Source organism: Limulus polyphemus, unplaced genomic scaffold (assembly GCF_000517525.1).
Source record: "Limulus polyphemus unplaced genomic scaffold, Limulus_polyphemus-2.1.2 Scaffold772, whole genome shotgun sequence".
Classification (NCBI taxonomy): Eukaryota; Metazoa; Arthropoda; class Merostomata; order Xiphosura; family Limulidae; genus Limulus; species Limulus polyphemus.
The window spans coordinates 276395-301233 of record NW_013666382.1 but is presented as its reverse complement, the minus strand read 5'-3'; the positions used below and the strand labels follow the sequence as shown (position 1 = coordinate 301233).

General features: G+C 31.4%; 1 protein-coding gene across 1 annotated transcript in view; it reads right to left on the bottom strand.

Moving 5' to 3' along the window:
- The window catches only part of LOC106460453 (DNA polymerase delta subunit 3-like), a 47254-nt gene that overhangs the window by 10049 nt on the left and 12366 nt on the right, over positions 1 to 24839 (bottom strand). The window contains exons 2-8 of the mRNA XM_013920148.2: positions 21986 to 22041; positions 21380 to 21473; positions 16225 to 16332; positions 12775 to 12839; positions 7716 to 7833; positions 6763 to 6912; positions 3975 to 4056 (exon numbers count right to left, since the gene is read on the bottom strand). Of these exons, the coding sequence (XP_013775602.1) occupies positions 3975 to 4056; positions 6763 to 6912; positions 7716 to 7833; positions 12775 to 12839; positions 16225 to 16332; positions 21380 to 21473; positions 21986 to 22041 (673 nt within the window). The remainder of the gene's footprint in view (positions 1 to 3974; positions 4057 to 6762; positions 6913 to 7715; positions 7834 to 12774; positions 12840 to 16224; positions 16333 to 21379; positions 21474 to 21985; positions 22042 to 24839) is intronic.

The following is a 24839-nucleotide window of genomic DNA, read 5'->3' as shown; positions in this document are numbered from 1 at the left end:
AAGATGTGACAAATTTATTGATATCTCAAAAAATTAAGAAGGTGAAATTTTCAAATTTTATGTTCTTGCTTGTAATTATGTGGAGTTTGTGTTTCTAATTGTTTGGAAACTAAGCAGCTTATTTTTGAGGTAGAAAATTCTGAAGTAGAGAAATTGTAAATCAGAGAAATCACGTGACACAGGAAAATAAAGATTGGGAATTTTCTAAGTATTTCTTTTTTGAAATTAAAACTAAGTTAATATGCATACACTAAAATAGCTACCCCTCACACAGGTTTTGTAGTTGGTCAGAATGACCATCAGCTTTATCCCTGCCAGTCAGTATTCTCTTTCTTGTATTTATTGGTTAATAGAAATGCTGTATATTAAACAGGTACACATATTTTTATAATACTATTTTCATAAGATTGTTTATAAAACTGGTTTGTGTCATCTGTACTGATCTATTGTATACGCTAACATTTAGCGTATGTACGTGCATCACACAGAAGGATTCACTTCTAAATTGTTTACTAAACCAAATAAATCTCTTAGAAAAAACAACCCTCTGTGTCTTTAACTCAAAATTCACCACAAGATTTTAGTCACCACCAGTCCTCAGCAGAGAAAAGATTAAATGTAAAATGTTCAAATGTCACAAATAAATATATGATATATAAGCACTAAGATAACTTAATATTCAAAGATACAATACCTATAACCTGAGTGCTTTCAAAAAGTGGACCTTTCTTCTTTAGGGGTAAACTGATTATTAATAATATTCAAGATATTGTTAACTCCAGCTAAAAAATGGTCCAAGTTATGAAAAATATTAATTTAATCATTATATTATTTATAGGCTAAACCAGTTTCAAATATTGATCAGACATTTTTGTCACATCTTCATTCCCATTTTAATGGTGGTATTAACAATAACCTAGAAGAGAAGTTTGACAAACCACAAGAATTCAAAATTCAGACTGCAAGTGAATCTTTTTTTCAAAAGTAGAAGTCTTCCGCATCTTTGATAATTAATATTAGAAAGAAATTATAGCAGAACTTTTCCATTTTAATAGCTCATCAGGAAAATATTTTTATGCAAAAACAGTTTTCTAAAATCTCCAAGGATCACAGTAGTTCCTACTATCAAATACACTGTATTTCTGCTGACTTACTAATGAATACCATAATTTTCCAACCTTTTATCTGTACATAAACATGCATGTAGTTATATTAATTTTTATAAACAAATACAATTAGAATTTGAAAAAGAACAATCACTGACTACTATCAAGTATTCCCCTTTTTTTCTTTACTTTTTCTAAAGAAGTGGAAACCTTATATAAACACTTTGTTTTAATGTCTGGCTAAATTACAGCATTAAAATAAATTACATGCAGTAAGATACCAAGCAGTTACAAAAAATAATATATACTTTTCTGTGTTAGCTTTATTAATTTAAATTGTATACTTTTCTGTATAAAACAGCTATATTCAACTGTTTGACTAAAATGTGCTAATGAAAACAACTTGGAAAAACCTCACGTATACACACACCAAATCAATAATTCATAATTGCTTATCTGAATCAAACAACAACTGAATGGAAGGAAAAATAATAAAAGGAAGATTTATATAATAATCTTTGATGTTTTGTTTTTAAACATATAAAAAATTCTATTAGTCTTTTAAACTGCATTATTCCTTCAAAATACTTAAGCCCAAAGGATTCTTAAAACTTAGTGTTAAAAAATATATTGGTCTATTAACCAACTGCCATCACAGTGATAAAGCATAAAAAATTTAACAAAACGACTTATAAAATTCTTTTAAAATATTTGCAGTTGTAATCTTGTGAAAGCTGGCTTACTGACTTAATATTTCATTGCATATAACTTTTCTTGAGAAGTCAAAGTTCTTTATTGAAAATATGTACATATATCCCATTAGAGCAATTACAAACACATTCAACACCATATTATCTCATTTTTCCCCCAATTTACACATAAAAAAATAACAAACTGAAATCTGTGTTGTTTAAACAAACTTGCAATACTGTGATCACAGTTAGGTACACAAAATATATGTTTTTACTCTGAACAAGCTATCCTTGTATTTTTGGATAACTTTTACTTCAAACATACTATAGGGTTATTTATATTTTTCATTTAACCCTCTCACTACTAGTAGGTCAAAGTGCATGTCATGACCTTTTTCAGAGTTACATTCAAAATTTGATTAAACTATCATATTATCGATGTATATGAATAAACTTGGCATCAAAACATAGTTAATAAATCAAACTTTAGTATTATATAAGTTTTAAGCTCTTAATTTTATAAGGAAACATTTAAATAAATCATCATATCTCCCCTAATTTAAGAATCATGGCATTTGTTCTCTAGGTATTTTCCTTTCTCTAATTTATTTACCACCCCTCTTTGAAGTACAGAATTTAACATAAATTACTCATTATAATATAGGTTTATTTGTAGTTAAGCACAAATAAACACAATGGACTATCTGTGCTCTTCTCACCACGGGTATCGAAACCCAATTTCTAGTGTTGTAAGTCCACAGACATACCGCTGTACCACTAGGGGGCTTATAATATAGGTATTACAACAGCAAAGTCTCATTTTTTAGCCTTCAATCTTATTTGTTTACGGAGTCATAAATTAGAAAATCACACACATTTGCCAAACCCACCTGTCACATCCTCTCTTTCACAAATTGCCAATAATTCTCTCTGATGTTTCACACTATATCATTTATAAACAACAGAAAAGAAAATTTTAATCTATCGAATGATATATAATGCTATGATGTTTTCAGTAGAGAGTAGTGTCAATTTCATCTTCAGTTTGAAAGTTTATCTTGCAGTATTCAGATAGAATAGCTAAGGGAATTAATTATTTAAAGCCCCTTTTGTCTTATTTAGAAAGCCAGTTAAATTATAATATTTATAGAACATTGTTTGCTCTGTGTATGTTACTATTTGGTGTTCTTGAGTGTATTATTTAAGTGAATAAAATATATTTAGTGTACTAGTACCATCATTATAAAAAAACCTTAAATTTGATTGGCAACTGACAGATAAAAACACCAAGAGATCAAATGTAAGTACTATATTTCTTGTTTTTCCTGAATATTTTTTACTTATTGTTATAAAAATAACTAAAATGTACAAATTAGAAACTTATTAGGTTAGATTATGTAGGAGAGTGAAAATAATAATAATTCTTCAATACAGTAACGTGAGCTATACATTCACAGAGTGATTTAAAATTTCTATGGCAGGATTATCAATCAGACACAGTTCAAAGTGCAGTAAAACAACAAAATAAAGTAGAAACAGATGTAAAGTGTTATAAGCTTTAAGCTATTATAATAAACAATTGTAGCTTTCTGTTACAATTTGCAGTCATTCAAGAAAGAAAGAAAGGGTACTTTACATTTATTTTATATTTTTATGGCAGTTACAAGGCTGGTTAAATTGACTGAGTTTATATAGTTAGAGTAGAGAAAATAACACATAAAATATACAGTTTTATAAAAATACATTTGATAATTATTTATTTAGGAGGTTGTAGAGGTTGCTCAAAAGAAATTTGAAAATTTGTAGATGAATAAAAGTATTTTTAATCTTAACATGAAAGTCACTTTGCACTCAGAGCAGTCAACACTCTGACACCAAATATTTACGGACAAATTTTTAGTAACAATACTTAATTAAAAAATCTGATTTTTTGTGTACAAAATACACATAATGTTTACTTAGAGACTACCAAAGTTCATGAAGCTAAACTAAATATATTAAAAGTTATAGTAGAGAAACTATGATAGTGCTTGTAGTTACAGGGTCAATCACATCGACCAACCTCGTAGGATGGAGTTAATTGCTACAAAAATGGTGAGCTTCTGTTCTTTTTAAAACATAGAATTAAAGAATAAGATTTTCACAATAAGAAAAGCAGCCAGTTTATCAAACTTACATTTTTGTGTTTGTTTACTGAAGAGTGACATAACATTTGCTTGTTTCTGTTTCAGCTGAGGAGTAGACTTTGACTGAAGTTTCTGTAACAAAAATAAGGAAGAATATCTACCGATAAAAATTAATTTCATACAAATATGAATCAAAACTCTTTACACTTGAAATTCAAGATGATTTTACAGTAAACCCCCACATATAAAACTATTATATCTTTAAAAACTTCTTGTCCATTAAGGGAACAAGATTTCATCAAAGGTATTTCAAGGATTGCAAATTTATTCAGGATAGTAAATATTAAATCTATCCTTAAAAGAAGCTACATAAGCATCAACTGTTTTGGACAGCATTCACAGTAATGTTGCTATGAAATACTTTATGCAATATATCACAACATGCAGTAATGTATTCAATATTAGACTAACAAATTGTAAGTTTCTGCTATTATCAAAATTAAATTTAACTAGAGAATGAATATATATCAATCAAATATGCTAAAGTCATTCAAAATACCAAGTAAACTTTTCAATAAAAAAACTATTTTTAGGTAGTTCACTGTAATTATTAAACAATGTAGTAAACCAAGTTTTACTAGAGATCTGGGTATACAAAAAACTTTTTTAGATATATCTGGAAAAATAATAGTTTGTTATGGCCACTTCTCTTTCTCAAAAATCGTTAAAAACATTCAAATGTATCAAATAAAGAAAAATACATTAAATAAAACAACTGAGAGAATAATGAAAAGTTAGAATGAAGAAAGTCAAATGAACAAATAATGCATAAATTAAAGCTAATGCACCATAAGTTATTCAAACTCTAAAAATATTTATCATCCTTTTAATGTCACATTCCTAATTTATTTTTAGAAGCAAGCAAATATATAATACCTCAATAAATGGATTTATCTCAATATATTGTAACAAAATGATTGCAATCAAAAAATCCTGTATTGTACCAACACACTAGTTCATTGATGATTGCAATCTCATTATATGGGCATTTTTCAGATCCTCCAAATTTTGTGGATGAGTCCAAAAACATTCCCTAACCACAGCAAAAAAGTTACTATTTCAGAATCTGGAGATCTTATCAACTAATAAATGGGCATGGCATCAGTTTTCTCTTTGAAAACACCTTTTGACCAAAGTAAAACTGTCATTATTTTGTAAGTACATTCAAAGAATAGTTGCATGATTCACCACAAAGACTGGTTTTATCAAAATCACCAATTTTGAATTGTTGAAACAGAAAGAGAAAGAATAAATATAAAGCTAGTTTGTGAGAAAACCATCTTGTTTAAACATTCCTAAATATATCTTATGATTCTTTATCTTTTAATCCTTTAAAACAAAGTTTTTAAGGCATAATAGTTCCTAATACCAAGGGATAAACTTGTGCTTTCTGTACAATATATGTACTAAAATTACCTGACTACTCAAACATTGTTTAGGAAAAAAAAGTTTTTAAAGGGATGTAGCTGGAATAAAATCCTCGACCTCTTGCACATAAAGTATGTACTGTGCCCTATATGGCAAAGCTGAAATATTTTTATTACATAAGCAGCATTATTAAGTGGAATACTATATATGTGACAAAGATATACGATTTAAATAGATAAATCCTTTAAATAATGCTGTTGCAGTATTATATAGTTGTACATGAATGAAACAAAAACCCACTAAGCAGAATACAGAGTTGTTATATTCAGAATTAAAGTAAAGAGTTAAAAACATGGATTGACTATCTATGAAATATATTTCTCTCTACACAACATTTTTCGTATAAACTCTTTGCCTTTGTGGATAATTGCCATCTTGTCTAAAATCTTCAGATTTTTCTTGATTGAACTCTTCATAAAGTGATGCTATAAAATAGCCAATTTTAAAAATTGTGGTACCAAGAAGTGTAAAAAATCAACTGTCTTTGTACTTTACTATTTCCTTTAATTTTCTTTTTCCTTCCTTAATAGTATTAACTCTTTTTTTTTTCTCCCCTAATGCATTAGCAAAGCATCAAGTCCACTACCACCAATAACAGAAATGGTGTAATATTTCTTTTCAAATTAAGAGTATTTAGAGTTTAGGCTTAATTGTTGATTTTTAGGCACATGTATTGAAATAGTTTGAAATGTATAATAGTTATGAAAGACTGAATTTTTAAAATTCTGGTATCAAGTGTAAAAATCAACTATTATCATGTATTTTTGGTAAATTTTATATACATATATATGTCTAAATCACATATGTATGTCATCTGAAACCTGTAATTATTTTCTTTCACACAACGTGTTAGCTGTAGAGTATCAAAAACGAATGAAATTATGGCAGTGACTATTAAGGCAAAATGTTGTAGATTATAAAGCAGGTAAACTTGTTTTTTTTTTAGAAAGCATATTTAAACTTTAGGCTTAGTTGTCAATTTTTAGGCACCTGTTGGAATTTCTGTTGAGATCTAATGGTATTGCATTACTTATAAGACACAGAAGGGTAAAGATCTAACTTAATGTGTTTCCTTGCATATTTAAGTTACTGAAGGAATTGTCTTTATAAATATTGTAGTTTTGCACTCGTATAAATGTGAAAGTATAACTGCACAATTAGCCAATAGTAATGAATACTCGGGTTTCATGTGAGCTAGCATGCATAGACGCAACTACTGACTGACACGCACTGTTCTTTTAGTTATATTGATAGGGTTTCTTTTATAATCACTATGCATTTTTGAAATCAAAAATGTAAAATAATATACATACATATATAATATACACACACACAGACACATAATCACACCTTTTTTTCTTGCTTTTTATTCTGTTCTCTAATGTTAACTTCTTTCTCCCTGAATTTTTCTTCTGTTGCTTTCTTTTCAAGCTTTTCATTCTTCCTTTCATTGTTTTCTGTTTCACTTTCAATATCTAGACTGTTACTTTCACCTACAGACTACAACAAATGGAAACCACTTAAGACAGTCAATAATATTTATATACTTATTAATTGCAGACCTCCTACACCCTGTTACTTATCAAAAATAAATATACACTGATTCAATCATTCCATCCTTTAAGATATGTATTTTGAAATAATATGATGGCTACATATATTTGCTACATCCTAAACAAATCGATATTGTTCCTAGAAATGACCATTGGTCTGCTTCATGTAGACAGTTATTTGTGTGATAGTGGTCATTGTGTACATGGAAGACTCCTTTAAATTTAACTTTGTAAAATACTGCTCTACTGATTTTCATTTAACTGTTTCTGTATTCTTGTGTTTATACTTTTAACTATGCTCCTAAATATTGCTACTATAATTTCAGTAAACTTAAAGTGATCAAAATATTAAATTTTTTTTCTTAACTAGGAAATGTTATTACATTAACATCTGCAACATTTAAATAAGCTCATTTTCAAATAATTTTAATGTTGCAGTAAACAAAACAAAAATATTAAATCAGCAATAAAATTCACATAAATTTTCAATACTATGTAAAGGTAAATCAAACGTTACGGCCACTAAAAGCAAAAATTAACAATATTACTTTTATGATATAAACTATTTTTTGATGTTTACTTTAAACACTCTAAAAGTATAACACAGCATTACAACTACCTACATGTTTCACTTAAATTCTCCAATCAGTTTTGAATCACTCAATTTCTCAACTAAAACTACGTGCTACAATAAGTGAAAAAATGTATACACAGATTTACTTTTTTCCAAGAATAATGATCATATTTTACCTTTGGTTTAGCTGAAGATGCATTTCTGTCATTTTGTGATGAAGATGGGCTTAACTGTACAACCCTCTCTGCCCAAGACTGATTTTCTAATGGTTTAAAAGGCCTTATTCCACAAAGCCTGTAGGTTTTATAATATATTATCATTATTTAACATTTTATATTCACCCATATCAAAAGGTAATAGTACTATATAACATGAATAATAGTCAAAGCTAGCTTTTTTTTCTTTCTAAATACAGTCCACCAATTGTAGTATTTTACAAAACAAATAAATGAATAAATTATTAATCTTACAGTGCTTTTAAATAACAACAAAACCAAATGCAAAGCATCACTTTCCGTCAATGGAGTCCAGGTTTTAGGGTCAGAAGTGGTTTTTGTCTAGGACCGAGCCATAACTATACGAATGTTAAGGGCTGGCTTTGAGGTTTAAATTTAGTTTAGATAATGGGACATCCTAGATAGACCAGTAAGTCCCTTGTTGTCCCTAAACATTGTTATATGTTATATAATCATTATAGGTTTTAGTTTTATTGTGTGTTTATTTTATGACATGATATAGTTACTTCTACTCACATATTGCTTTCCTGATTCAGTGCTGCTCTCTATATGCAAACTTATTTTCTCACCACTAGTCTTGAGGCTTCCACCTAATCTCACTTGTTTCTGTGTGATACTGCTGCAAAGTTGCATGCAAATAAACATGAAACAACCCTCTACTAATTGGAATGTAACACTGCCTCCTAGTGCAGCTGGCTCCCTCTACACTGATTGTTCAATCATCACTTTGACACTAGGGAAAAACATACGATGCATCAAAACTGGAGAGGAATGGAGGAAAGTGTGAGTAGAGATGAGTATCCATTGAAAATACATTTACAGTGTTGGAAAATGTTAACTTTCCCAATATGATACATAACCTCTTTTCACATAGCTAGAATCCCAGACTGAAATGGTGCAAAATTTGTACCTAGGACTGAGCCAAGTATAATCTTTCCATGCTGATTTCTCCTAGCCCAATCCCTTGTCACACTTCAAGAAAAACCATGAAGTGTGACACCCTAGATCATGGAACAGTACAGGTGCTCACCCAAGGAAGACTGCATCTCATTTGAACCAGGGTACATTATTTGCCCATAAAAAAGGGAAGTGTCTCAAGGACGGCAGAAAATACAAGCACAGTCCAAAACCTGCATCAGGCTATTAGAAGTGCTAGATGTGTGATGTATCTAGAAGCATACATGGTTGGTCAACTCCAATCCAAAACCAGGTAGCACCAAGAAATTCATCTTCTGGGCCATGGTAGGAGGAGGGTCCCCACAATCTTCACCTTAAGCCCAGTGAGGAAGAATGGGAATGTAACATCCAAACTGCAACTGAATGAAGACTTATATTGGTTGGTTCTGCACCAATCCAGCACCAGACCACAACTGAGCCAGCTAGTATGACACCATCAGAAGGACCTGATATGGAGTGTCTTGAATGAGGGAGAGAACACAAGAGAGGAGATGAATACGAGCATAAGCATAAAGGAAGAGGATAAACCAGTCCTAATTGAATACACCCACCAGTAGTGGTTACAGATACAGAATATGAGAAACCTGACATTGTGTAAGTGGCAAAAACATCAATGTGAAAGGTGCCAAGACAAGAGCAAAGTCACTGAAAACACTACGATTGAGAAACCACCCCATGAAAAATATCTTTTTGGGTCTCAAGAGATCTGCAACAAGACCCAGGGCACTCACAACATGACAGGCTACAAGATGAAGATAAGGTTGAGGGTTGGAAAACTAAAACAGCATGACCAAGTGTCCCCCTGGCAATTGATACTGGATACCACAATTGAGTTGTCTGAATGGATCATTACCAAACAGCCCTCATATAATTGGAAGAAAATGATCAAAGCCAAAGAATCTCTGAAAAGATCCAAGAGGTTGACATGAAGAATCAATTCTTCTAGGTTTCATTGACCTGAAATCTTGAAAGAGACAAGATAGGACCTCAATCTCATCAGAGAAACACTGTAAAAAAGATGAAGATCTAGACGTGAGGGAAGAAAAGGTACATCCTCCATTGTATTAATCCCAATGGGCCACCAGATGAAATTGTTGTACAGGGAAGGGGAAAGATAAATAAAGGATCCTAAGAGAGGTTCCATAGATTGTGCACAATCCACTGAAAAAGATGTATATGAGCATGTCCCAAGGAATAAGGGGTTCCATGGAAGTCCAAGTCCCCAAAAGAGAAAGAACCTTTCATGCAGGAAGATTCATAGAGGACAGAACTGTGAAAACCTAACTCTCTATGGCCCACAAATGAAGCAGATATGGCTAAGTCCTGTTGAGATGGAAATTGAACAACACACCCAAGTGAACCAGATACTGAGTGGGTGTGAGAGGAGACCTTCCCAACTTCACCAGCCAACCTAGATGGGCAATTTCCTAAATGAGAAAAGTATGGTCAGAGGAGTCCTTTTGGAATGTAGCTAAAAAAAGCCCATAGGTTAAGTCTGGATGCTGGGTAGATGTGAATGTGAAGATGAACATCAGAGATGTCAACCTTGGTTATCTCAAGCCCTGAAGAAAAAGACAACAGGAGAGTGAGAAAACTCACTATGGAAACTGATGGAGATGTAACAAAATGATGACCAAACACCAGACTCCAGTGTAAAGGGGAATGACAAACAGATGAGAATAAATACTGGAGAATGGTGAGAAACACTGTTGATAACAACCTAGGCAAAAAAGGTCTAACACCATCTCAGAGAGGTGCCAATGGAAGACAGGATCCCTGAAGGAATGAAAGGAACAGGAGACGAGGGAGGAGGAGAAAAAAGTGAAGGGTAAGACTAACAGACAAAATCTGAAGACCCCAATTGCCATCTGAAAAAGGAATCCATAGATCAACAAATTTAGCCAGAAAATAATCACAAAGAAGACTGTCAGTGCTGAAACTTATGGCTAGTAGAAAATCAGATGGGAGAGGAGGAACAGGACAGAAGAACAGGGAGCAAAAAGGTGTCAGAAGAACAAGAGAAAGCAAATGGAAGAGAAGAACTCGGGAAAGATGGGACACAAGGGTAGTCAAGAAAAAATGTTGTCAAATGGCCTCAACCTGTAACTCTAAAGAATCAGATACCCCCCTGCACCTCCCAAATAAAAAACACTGGCAGAGGAAATGAGCTAGACAAAGGACCCTTCCCTGTAATTAGAGGGAGGTAAATGTACTTGGGCAAGAAGGGCATCCCCAAAATCCCAGCAACAGAGTAACCAAGTGAGAAGGGGACAAGGCCAAGAAAAAAAAACAAGCTAACATTGAAAAAAGGAAGAGAAAGAGAGACTGCTAAAAACTCCTCAAGTGAACAGTGGATTGCTTCCAAATGGAAATGGATGGAGGAGAGATAACATAAAAAGGTAATGAAGGTAAGTCAAAAGTGATATAACTGAGAAAAAGACTAATAGAAGACAATAAATCATAATCTCAACCCTGAAGAAGAGACTCCTGAATTTTGGAATCTAAGAAAAGGGCTTCAGCTCAATTATAAGCCAAAGCATTTTTTTTCAGCATGGGTTCAGATATCAGTAGGAGGAGGAAAAACATATCCTGAAGAAGGGGCTGAATAAAGAAGGAAAAGTGAAAATTAATGAGAAATAGGAGAGAGTGAAGAAAGGTAACAAACCTGAGGAGAAAAGTCATGGAAGGATGCAGAATGTCATGGTAGATTTAGATTTGCACAAGAAGAATTGTTTGCAAATTTAGGAGGCAAGAAAAGACTGCCAAAAATCCACACCTCATGGGCAGGAATTATATAGAAGGAGAGAAGTCCATGTCAAGGCCTGAAAAACGTCCAAGCCACAGGCAAGACTTCTCCACTTGCCGCACAAATGCTGTCACGTCCCCTGATAGACAAAGAAGCCTCTGACACCATTTTGATAGGCAGTTTAGAGTGAACAAAGTCCTGATGTTCAATCCTAGACAGCATGGAAATAACAGTTTCTGTGTAATTCATGTTGTGGAAAATAAGAGCCACAACAGTTGGTTTTGTAGATTCTTCAATACAACATTGATGTTGAAAATAGCACACAAGCAAAAAAAATACATGTCTGAACATACAAATGCCAAATTGAGAAGTGATGATTTAATAATCATTACAGAGGTAACCAGCTATGCTAGGAGATGATGTCACACTCTTATGGTGGAGGGTTGTTGCATGCTCATTCGAGCATGCAACAATGTTGCAATATCATGCGGAAACATGCAAGATTTAGTGGGAGTCTCAAGGCTAATGTTGGGTAAAAAAAGTTTGTATATAGAGGGCAGCAATGAATCAGGAAAGATATCTGTGAGAGGAGGTTGCTAACATATTGTCTTGGAAAGTTGGCTTTATTCAACAGATTTCATTACTATTTACTCAGTTTACTTTTGATCAAACTTATTTCATGTGGTTTCTCTCCTTGGTCTATCAGCTTTATTTAAAAAAACATAAGGCATAGGTGAGAAATGAAAAAAATTACTAAAAAAAATTAATTAATGACAAAGTACTCTGGTGAAAATTGTAGGTTGAGATTTTCTGTAACAATTCATGACTCCCAAGGAAACTAAAATGGTGAAAGTTAGAAAAAAGAAAAGCCATGTACTTTTTTAAATATTATCAAATCCTCTAATGTTCATTTCAAACACTTAAATCTCAACTTAGAAAGCAATAATATATTAAAAGAAGTTTCCTTCAGTATGTATTCTCTGAATTAATTTATCAACAAAGTTTGACATACTATATGATCAACACTACAGAGCATGCAGGTAAAGAATAAGGTTATCTTCTTAAAACAAATTATATTTCTTTGTCAAATTATGATTACACATTTAAATTGTGCAAAATAAAGAAATGCTTCTGTTTCAAAGCATTTTCTTTCTGTTTTTACACCATGGTAAGTAAAATAAAATTTCCCTTTTTGCTTCCTAACCTAATCATTTCTATTCATGATAAACCAGAATTGTTGTAATTTGGTTTGAAATTATAATAGTATTTACAAAAAAAGAACAAAATATAACTTACCTCTGATCAAGCTCTCCATCTTTGAAATTATCACAAACATCAGTAGTAAACAGAGGACTGGAGTCCTGGAAGCAAAAAATAATTAACATATATACATCTTTCAATCTTTCAGCTGAATTTTATTATTTTTGGTACCATATCTTAATATTCAAACAAAACCTCAACCATTTTTTAACTTGTGTTCATCTTCCTAAATTTGTTTACAAACATTTTACAGACACACACACAAATGCATAATAATTTAAGAATTTATGTTCGTGGGATAGGTATAGAGAGAAACAAACTTGGTTTAACATGACAGTAGGCCAGTAGTAAACTTTAAATCTTTACATCTCAAATAATTAAAAAATGAGACAAATGACTAGTGTTCATTCAATAGATTATAGGAAGTAAAATTGGAGGGGAACTACAAAGTTTTTTAAGAGACAAACTGAAAACAAAGAAAGAATATGCAAAAAAGAGGCAAAAAAATAGACAATAGTTAATTTAATAAAGGTTTCAATCTCTAGTAGTCTGCCATCATTTGAAGCTATCAGATATTACATATCCTGGTAGATTAACCTGTCAGATGACAGTAGCATATTTATTTATAAAGATAAAAATAACTATGGATTGATCCAACTGGTGTTGCCATTATATCAATCTCTTAACTAATACAACTAAGTAGTACATTTTAATTCAACAATCTAATTCTTGACTCCATGGAATTGTATGAGAACACTAATGACTTTTAAAGTACCACAGATATAGAAGTAACCTACAAATTATATATATATATATATATCACTGCAAACAAAAAATTTTATTCTAAAATTGTTGGGATGTAGGGATGGAAAAAGATCAGAAACTAAAGAGCAGTTGGGATGAGAAAATCTGTATCACCCATTCCTGCATTAAAAAAATTTTTTTTGTTACTAGTTTCCAAATTTTTCACAAGTCTAAGTCATAGTTTCCAGTTGGGCTGTAACTTCTAGGTGGAAGATACCATTTCTTGAAGCAAGATAAGTCATGACCAGGGTACTGCATGGCACAGTAAAGAGTATGCAGTACATTATCTACCTCCATATAACACACATAATGGCTTACTCATCAGAGACCACGATTAGTACTTTGGGTTGTAACTAACCTATTGTGAATCACTTGCTCCTATAGGTATGAAAAGGCACATCCTAGGGAGCTGTAAAGTGTTTTGGTGTGCAGGCTGGTCATACGCACACTGTGGTTTATAAGTTACAGCCAACAGAGAAGAATGAAGAAGAAAATCAATGTTTTTGCAGCTCCTTTTGTTTTTATGTCAAGAAAGGTTAGCTGAACTTTAGTGGCAATTTTGTACTTGATTAGTGAAGGGCTTTTTGCCTCTATCCCTTTGGCTGGACTTTCCTGATGTCCTGGCATACACACTACCATATGCAATGGACTGTTCACAAATTTTAACTGGACTCATCCCTAGACAGGGATTTCTACCATGCTTTCTGATTAGTGAAGGGCTTTCTGTTGTCCCTCTGGCAAAGTTTTGTCAATGTTCAACATGTGTGCTACTGTGTTCAAAATGTAGAGACTGCCAATTTCTACAAGACTTATCCCCACATAGTAATCACCACTGCACTTCCTGACAGACGTATATCAACATAATATTTCAAGTGATTCATGTTCATTCTTCTAACACATGGTCAAGATCACATCTCAAGTAACTGTTTTTTGTTCTTCTAACAGGTGATGGTAAACATTACATCTTAAGTGATGGGTGTTTGTAAAAATGCAGACAATAGAGTGAAATCTATGATTTAATTTTTATTCAGACAAACAGAAATGTGTACTGACAGATTCAGCAAAACGACCTTCTCATGCTTGCTATTATTTTCTTTTTTAAGTTTTACTACCACAAGTCACTGAAATAAAACTTTCTGCATGAGCAGAAATTTCTTATTGGTAAATGCTTAATGTAAACATAAAAGTTAGATGTTTCAAAACATGTCGAATCTGCCAGGATTAGCATCACAGGTCACACCATCTATCGACTGATATGTGTAATGGACAATATTAAACAATCTGTATCACAACATATACTTTGGGCTGTAACTAACCTATCGTGGATCACTTGGAGCTCTAGGTTTGAAAGGCACATCCTAGGGAATAGTGGTGTGCTTTGGTGTGCAGATTGGAAATAGGAACACTGTGTTTTATGAGTTACAGCTGACAGAAAAGAAAAGAGAAGATACAGAAAATTGATGTTTTTCAGCCCATTTTCTAGGCAACAAGAAAGATTAGCTGAGCTTTAGACACCGTGAAGGGCTTCCTGCTGTCCCTTTGGCTAGGTTTTGTCTATGTCCTAGCATGCACGCTACCATGTTCAAAATGTACAAACTTCCAATTTCAACCAGACTTATTCCTACATATGGATCGTTACCACACTCCCCGATATCAAGAGTAACATATCAGTTCAAAAAATAGGAATGATTGAAGAGGATTGGTTGTTTATTGAATTTTGTACAAAATTACTCAAGGTCTATTTGCACTAGTTGTCCCTAATATTGAAATAATAGGCTATGGTAAGGCAACTAGTCAATACCACCTACTACCAACTCGCTGGCTACTCTAATCAAAAATAGTATTTGATCATCTGTCTTATAGCACACCCACGATCCCAAAGTGCAAATTGCAATTGTTTTTACTGATAACAGAGCATGAAACCCAGAACTTCAGAGTCATAGTCCAACAAACTAACCATAGGGTCACACTCGGCCTGTTTGGACAGGAAGAAAATATGTAACAACTGTTGTCATTAATTAGGTTATTGTATAGGCTAATGACCATGACAATAGTTCAGATCTGACCACCACAACTTTACCATAAGTTCTTAAAATATGCAACCTATTATATACTAAAGTTAGTAAACAGGAACGTTTGTAAAGAAGCTGTTATAATGTAACACAGTTGCACATATTCTACTAATTCATATGTGCAATTTTCATTAAGTTGGTTTGACAAAAGATTATCTGAGAACTATATGCTCATGTATTAAAATAGAATATTATTGTTATATTACAATACTTGTCATTTACAGCATAAACCTTACTAGAGACAAGTATAATAGCAAAGGTTTGAGAAAATTTTGCTTGAAACTGGCATTCTTATTTTTTTACTTGAAAGTTACCACTGAAACATTTTAAAAACATATATACATGGAAATCCACTATTAAAACTCTGATAAAAAAAAAGTACTTCAGGTGGGCATATAAACAGTTAATATCAAAAAACTATCCCACAATTACTGCAACCACTTTAAACATATAAAATCCCTGATTGATGTTTAACTCAAACATGTGCATGATAACACAATATTCTGTACAAATTACAATAAGAAACCTATCTCACAAAAGACATCATTTAAAACAAACCCATTAAAACTTATGTATACTACTTATACAAATGATTTTTAATTATACTCACCTTCAGGTTAGTTTTTTGTACACTATATATATGAATGCTTGTCAAACAAGCAAAAGTTTTCTTGGCTTTTTCTAGCCTGTCCTCTGGTACAATGGCAATTTTATGAATCTAAATACAGAATATAAATGTACTTTTTAAATCAAGCAAGACTTTTGAAGCATTTTTTCTATACTTTTATCAAGGTATGTTGTTTACACAAAAAGTTTAAAGTACCAAGATTTTATAACATTTTTCTCTACAGAAGTTTTACTGAAATGTGTAAGGAAAGCTTAAAAATCAAAATATCAACATCCTCATATGCTTGTAATGAATTAGTTATTCAAATATTATGTCTCGCAGCACCATTTGTACAGCTTATCTACACTAAATTGATTAAAAAATCAACACATTATGCTGATACAAAATTTAAAAACATCTTCTTGTCTATATCTTTATAAATGCAATATCCTACTATGAGTAGTATTCTTTACTTAAAAATATATTTCATCTTATGATCATAAAAACTTCTGAAAAAAATTAAATGTTTACCTTATTTTTTGTAAAAAGTATATCAGCTTTCATAGTTTATTTTGTAGTAAATTAATCTTAGAAATGGAATATCTAACAGAACTTTCTCAACATATCTTCAAATTTACATTAAAATTTCCTAGCAATTGTGCATACTTCACCTTAAGGGTTCACAACAGTTAAATATGATAAACATGATTAATAAATTTCTGTTGAGCACGATAGTTAAGGAAAATAAATCCTGAAGCTAAAAAGAAAGTTTCAAAGCAAAGTTTGTCTAGAATTTATTTCAAGCCATAAATATCAATTATATGGATTAGCGACAAGTAAAATAATAGGTTAATCAAAATTATGATTAAATTGATTAATATCACAAAAATAAGCAAATGATCAAAATTAGTGTTTCAAATTGTCAATATTTTTGGTTATTCCAACTATCCAAGTATCATGTGAGAATAACCAATTAACTGAATGTGATCAATTAAAGAGTCTGACAATTAATCAGTTATCAAATTCCATTATTTTCCTATCTCTACCTGCTTTGAAAATGTTTGCAAAAAAATAATTTTATGAGAAATACTCAGACAAATACTATTAGAACTAATAATAACAAATATTTGACATTCGATGCTGAGCTGTTTTTGAATATTAATTTTATAATAGTCTTTATCCCCCTATACAACATTTGACATAAAGCTAGTAGTCTGATAAATAGATTTTTTATGTAATTATATACATTATTTGATCAATATATAATTATGAAATAATATACCTATGATCAATACAGAAAAATATTCCAAAAACTTAATTGTTAAGCCTAACTCATTGTTATGCATCAAATACCAATATTTGTAGGACTAGAATTTTTATTCCCTATTTTAAACATAACTTACCAATTTTGAAATTTTTGCATCCTCTCTATAAAAATTCTACATTTAACTACAAAAAAATTTTACATGCACATACGATTTTGAATTACTTAGAACAGAATAAACAACAAACAGCACCAGACTTTTTTCACATACATGTGCACGGTTGTGTAACAAGAAAACTGTCCAGTTATTTTGTATTCACTTAGGTATTATTTTCTACATTTATACCAATTAATAACATTTCATTTTGTTTATATCTTTTTTCCTGTCTTTGGTAAAAAATTATAAAACTTTTCAGCCATAAGAACATATTTCAGTGCGACAAAAACCGAGGTGCCAGTATGTAACATCTTACTGATAAATTACTACAAATACCATGATCTATTTTAATTGGTCAATACATAAAGCTTTGAGCTCCAAAGAATCAAGATCAATTTGGCAAGAGGTAAAAATAATCCATGTGGTTTAGCCAAGAATATAGTCACAAAAAAAGAAAAAAAAGATAATTATTTCAATTTATGTAGTGTTAATTGGAGTAGGGGTGTCAAGCTTATAATAATTAATATGTGTGAGAGATATTTCAAGTTAAATTATTTAGTCTTATTTTTTGTAAGGACAATAATTAATGATGCTCATTATAACAACCTCACAACAAAAAATCTTTTGTGACATTCAGGTACACCACTGACAAGCAGACAGAAATCAATGATCCACTAAACACTGACAGCAAATGAAAAACAAGCTGACATAAGTGAACAAATGAAGAAAAAATCTTTATACTATTTTGTTGTATGACTGAAAGTGGCTGTTGGTGCTAATTTTCAAAATTTCTACACTGAATAAAGACAAAATCAAAAATGAGATATCTGGAAGGAGAGTAGTAGATTCCTACTTTTATGTCAACAATCATTCCAAATAAACATATTCAAGGGAGATAAACTCCCAACTCATTTATTTGTGCAGGTCTCTGTACCACCCTCTGAAAACAGCATGACCTCACTCCAGAAAGGCATGAGACAGAAATGGGGTCAGCCAAGTAAGAGCCTAAAGAACAAGCATCATAATATGTAAACCTCAGCTAAGGCAAAAATTAGTGCAGGCTTATTATGACCTTCCCACATCTGGATTACAAGGATGTCATTAACTAGATGCAGAACATCTAAATGAAAACTTTTAACAAAAATTACCCAATTATATCTAACTTGCTAATTACAGAAGGATTAAATTAGTAGTTCTTTCAACTTAAAACTTGTTCACTTGTAACAAATAACATAAGAATACGTCAAGTTGACAAGGTAAACAAAGAGGACTTTTGGATATTTTTAATAACAGAATTATGAAAAAAACAAAAGAAACTATTCCAAAGAAACTTTACTACTCTTCCAGAAACATTGTAGCAAACCTGGGAGCTGCAACAAACAATTTTTATGTTATCCAATTTCAAATAGCAATGGTGATAAATTACTTTCAGCTTCATTTGGGTAACATCCATTAGCTTATTAACCAGAATCACAAGGTGGCAGTTAGTATGTTTATGCAAGTTAATGATGCATTATAAAAAGGAAGCTTTATGCAAATAAAATGCAAATAGCTGTTAAACAGGAAACTAGATCTGGGCAATTAACAGTATTTGATAACTGAATAATCAACAGTCCTAACAGAGTAGTACAGTGTTCCTCAAACCAAAATACTACAAACAAGAAAAATTGTTGGTGGCAGGTTGCTATCAGTCAATATTCTTCTTAGTCAGGACAAGCAAGTTTGGTAGCAATGGGAATTAAGCCTATGACGATCTTTGATTCACACTCCCCTCACCTAGAATCATCAAAGCTAAACATATTTGATGTAAAAAAAAAAAAAAAAAAACTTGTGAAGCTAAAATTAGGCAGAGAATAGACAGCCCATTATGTAGCTTTATGTTTAACAACAAATAAACATAACTGCTTGGATTGTTAGAATAATCAAAAATGATAATAATTGGAAACCCTAATTTCGGTTAGTTGATTATTAATTGTAATTTAAATTAATCAATTGTTGAAATAATCAAAAACAGTAATAATCTAAAATGCTATATTTCAATTAATCAATTAGTTTATGTGACATTAATCAATATAATCACTGGTCATGGTTAACTGATCACAGCACTTAATCGATTAAATCACCTAACTCCGCATAATAGTAGTAGAGGGCACAAAACTTATTTTACAGGCACTTTTGAGTGTCAGTGTGATGGTGCCTGCCAAATGTGGACTATGACCTCTAATAAAATTAAAATGGTATTATTATGGCTAAATAACCTCTTCTCTTGTCTGAACTATAGAGTAATCCCTGTATTTTTAAGCAGAAGTAGTAAAATTAGATATAATGCTTTAAGTAGATAAAGCTGGTTTACACTGTCAGGGACAAGTGAAAATTTTAATGGGCATATAAAAAAGTAAAATGTCTTGTCAAATATGTAAAAATACTTACCCTTAAAACAAAATCTATTGAAGTTATTAAAAATTAAAATGACTGTAGTTTCCGTCCTTTTATTCTTACCAAGAAATAAATACTTTTGAAATCATATCCTTTATTATTTGTCGTGACATTGACCACACAATCAACTTGTTTTTATACACAGATCAAGCTCACAGGTGACTTTGTGTGACCATGTTGGCTGCTTATGGCTCCAGTACTTGGCCTAAACTAGTGATGTTACACGTGTATTAATACAGCATTTTAAAATATATTGTTGTATATGGACATCAAATATTTGTAACTGAGAAACTAAGTTGATATTTTAAAGTTTAAATTACAAACTTTATCATTAATTATTAGCATATTCAGAGTATTATGAAGAGTTTTAAGAAATTTGATTGGGACATAAATTCCATTTGATGAACTTCTTTCAGCTTGACACGAAGTTGCAGGGGTTACCATATTGATCAGAGATCATCTTAATTCAGTGGCACTCTGTGAACATGTCTAAGTTTAGCCAGCAAAACTCTATATTGTTGATTCAAAAACAGTGCAGTTCAGTCAATGCAAATTAACTTTTATTGTCCAAGTTTATAAACAAAAGTCAAGATATGGCATCGGCCCATTAAAAGCCTTTGTAGACTATTTGGCAGGGGATGTTTACAGCCCTTGTGCAATTTTCAAATGTGAAGGACTGAGATACTTTACTTATATCCCAAAAGGACTCTTACAAATACATAAAATCCTAGGACATATACTTTTTTCAATAACTAAGACATATATTTGAAGAGAGAGAAGGGTATAAATATAAGAATCAGCACACATGCTTGCACTGTGATTTTTTGTACAAAAACTTCTAAATGAAAATTATTTTTTTTGTAAAAAATTCCTCCTAAGCTACTATAAACACACACTATAGAAGCGACCACTTTTATCATAGTATTGTCACTTATTAGCATGGACATGTGGAAAAAAACACCTATACAGGTGTTTAAAATAGGTAACCTAGTATGTTTACATGCTTAATTGAGATAATTTAAGAATACACAGATGTTCAATTGTTTTTCTTTCAAAATATTTATACACACAAATATTGTTAAAATTATAACAACAATATTATACTGAATGTTCAATACACTGATAAAAATTAATGATAAAAGAAACCAGATAAAAAAAAAGATTTCATTATCAACAAAGAAAATTAAACCTAAACATTTCTGTATATTAAGACCTAAAAAAAATTATGTTGTTACCATCAAATTTTACACAAGTTCTAAAACATGTTAAGAATATGACTAGTTTCACTCAAAAACTCAAACCTCATCTCCCGAACCCAAGTTCTGTGAGCCAGCCAACAGATAACAAGCATAGACTTTCTCGCTGTTCACTTTTTTTAGAAAAATTGCTAATGAACTAGAAAAAGAAAAAAAAACATTTTAGATTATACAAAATATATAACCTGCAAAAATCACACAGATTTATAAAACATCCTTAACTTTCAATAAATTTAAGGTTAAATGTTTAAAATTTGTTTTGTCATTTATTTAGTTGTATAACTTTGGGCTGTAGTTTTTACATAGTCTATAATTACATTGTTTTTAACACCTATGGAGAATTTTTTTTGAATTCATATAAATACATGCATGTGGATACAAGTATGTATTAAACGTTATACCACTCCGAATCTGCTACTTTACATTTCATTCACAATATATGTATAGATAAATATGCTGCACTTTCCTTCATAAAGGCTTCTGCAACATGATAAATTTCAGAGTAATTACAAAGCAAGTGTCAGTAGTAGGGTTGCTAATTATTTAGATATCTAATAAGCTGAGTCACAGAAAAATAGTCTCAAAGTGACATCAACTATTCCTTTATTTTAAAGCAATAAGTTTAAAAAAGCTTTAGTTAAGCATACTTACTGCTTTGCTGTGTTTACATGGATAGACAGAATTCTACTAAGAGTCTTATATGAAACCTGAAAAAAAAAAAGCATATAAGGTTTATAAAACACTTTTCTAGTGTGAAATCAAGTTTCTTATGTACAACAGAAACTCCTAAAAATCTAGTTTCTACCAATTTATATGATGATAAATGCCATTGAGCTTTGACTAAAAATAAAATTTGTCAATGAACTAGATAAATATTATAAAATTTGTAATACAAAGAGCACAAAATAAGAGAACTCACACATATATACAGAAATATGTATTTTTACATTGATTTTACACTCAAATAGTAGGTCAACAAACCACTCACATATTTTTAGTATTGACTTGTCTCAGTTAGCAAAGTGAGGTATGATTTCAACAGGGAGAAAAAAATAAACAGGCAAGATCACAAACTACTACCAGTAACATATTGGAGGTAATAAGAAAAGTTAAGCAGCTTGGCACCAGAAGTACCCCAAGAACATATACTCAAGCTTAAACAATATTTAACTATTCCTGAATAATTGTATTTGTTCTCAAGGGTGATGTCATGTGTATAAATCATCACAGAGTAAAAACCTTTTTTTGTAAGAAATTTATTAATTTTATATCTGAAAGCAAAAATAAATAAGAACACAAAGAGACAAAATAATATTAATAACATACATAACAATATCATATTTACAGTCCTGATTGCTCTTAAAAATAAATGATCATTCATAAAATATTTATCAATAGGGACCAAAATGTCATTCAAAACCTCCCAGCCAAGATCAATCACTGTATAAATAACCACTGACCTAATAAGATACAAGCTGATGTGCTGTCTTTAATGGCAAATATTTGACTATTTCATGCACAGCAATTAGGTTTATGACATTCACTCTATTATACTGTTGCTATATTGGATTTACAAGTCTATCTCATTTTTATTATTCAAATTTTAGTCAATAACCAATCAAGAACTTAGGTTAGAAACACTATTCATTATTCTTGAAATCTTGAAGTCTTTAAGCTGAAGAGGAAATTAATAAAATTCTGAAACATCCATGTTCTTTATCCTACCAATAATTTTATGGTTTTTACATTTCTGGTAAACAAGTCTTGAGTTTATCTTATGCTAACAATATCATTCCCACAACAGTCACTTGACAACTGTTTGTTTGAAGATGGAGGTACACAGTTCAGTCTGTTACAGATTAGTGTTGCCAAGTCAGCATACTTTCCATTTTATGAGTCACATTTTCTAGAAATTTTTTTGTGAAATTCAGACAAACGCAATGGTATAGCTTAGCATCAATAAAATCAGGGAATGTGGTTAGCTTTCAAGGACTTTTACACAACATGCTGAACTGAACATCTCTCTCACCTCATCTGTTCATAGCCATTTAGATACTATAACAAATTTATCCAACTTGACATTTACAGCCATTTGGTTCAACAAGCGGATTTACCTCATGGCATCACAAAACTTTTCCTCATAGTGTGACAATCAGAATACTCATATGTCCTTGAATTTCCCATCTTAGAACAGAGTGTGCATACATCACCGAGCAAAACTAGAGGATTTTTATATTGAAAAAGTAGTAAAAAAAAAGATAAAATTAATTTAAAATTTCTTTTTTTAGTGGATAATTTACAATTTTTGAGAAGCCATCTGAAAGTTAATTATGCACTCAAAGGGTTAAGTTCTGGCTTATTCTTGTGTCATTATTCTCTTCAGCATTTACATGGAAATCTTTATCATTTACAAGAAATATTGCATTAACTACATTAAAAGTTTCAAGGAGGTGTAGCTACTTTAAGGTTTAACTGGGCTTTTCTACAGCCTAATAAAAAATTAAGAACATAAGATCAAGCAAGGTGAGAGAAGACTATTTTTCTCATCACAATCATCCCTAAAAGACCACATAATGAAAACCAAACAGAAAGCAATTTCAATATATTTTTTCTTATCCATAAAAGTATCCTATAAAATCGTATGTACTACAATGTATAAGCATGCACCACATTATCAGGTAAGCTATTCCACCAGTTAACAGTTCTAATAGAAAAAATTATCAGCCTAAAAAAATGTCCCAAACTTACACTAAAGGTTAACTGCACTTTCAGGTCATGTGCTGTCCTTAGAACTACTTCACTGTTAATCACACTCTTGACTATTGCACTATTTCCTGAAACTTTAATTTCCACTCTAACAAGCTTTCCCAGAGGATTGTGATGTAACTCTCAAACATTTCATGGATCCTCTCTGTACATGTCCATCAGCTGCCAAGATCATATTTAAGTAGACTAGAAGCGATAAATCTACTGGAGTTGTATCAGGAGACTTAGCAGGTCTGTGATCAAATAGGATTGCTATGATTCCAGTTTCTTTGAACTTCTTTCTCATAAAATGGCCCTTGATTTCAAGAAGTGGCTGGATGCTTGTGAGCTTTCATCAACTTCAAAACCTTGATCATTATTGTTACGTATCTGGTCGTTTGTTAATTTCCAGTATAAATTCTTTCCGAGGAACTTCAGGGATGCAAGTCCTTTCTTAATTAAAACTAGTTTATTCTTTCTTGATACAACTTTTTAATACACAGAATTTCCACAGTCATTTTAAACTTAACAACCTTTATAACACACGCTATAAATCGCAATGATTCACACACTTTACTTACGGTGCCTACTGTTCGTTTGACTCAATTATCTATCTCTTCAATCTATCTGCCTATCTCTTCTTTATTTGCCGGGCTTATATACTAAAAAAGAGGGCGTCTGAAACAAACTAGGAAATTCACGATCATTCAAGAAACTCCTCGCACACACCACCAGCGCCAATGCGCCACCAGCGTCACGT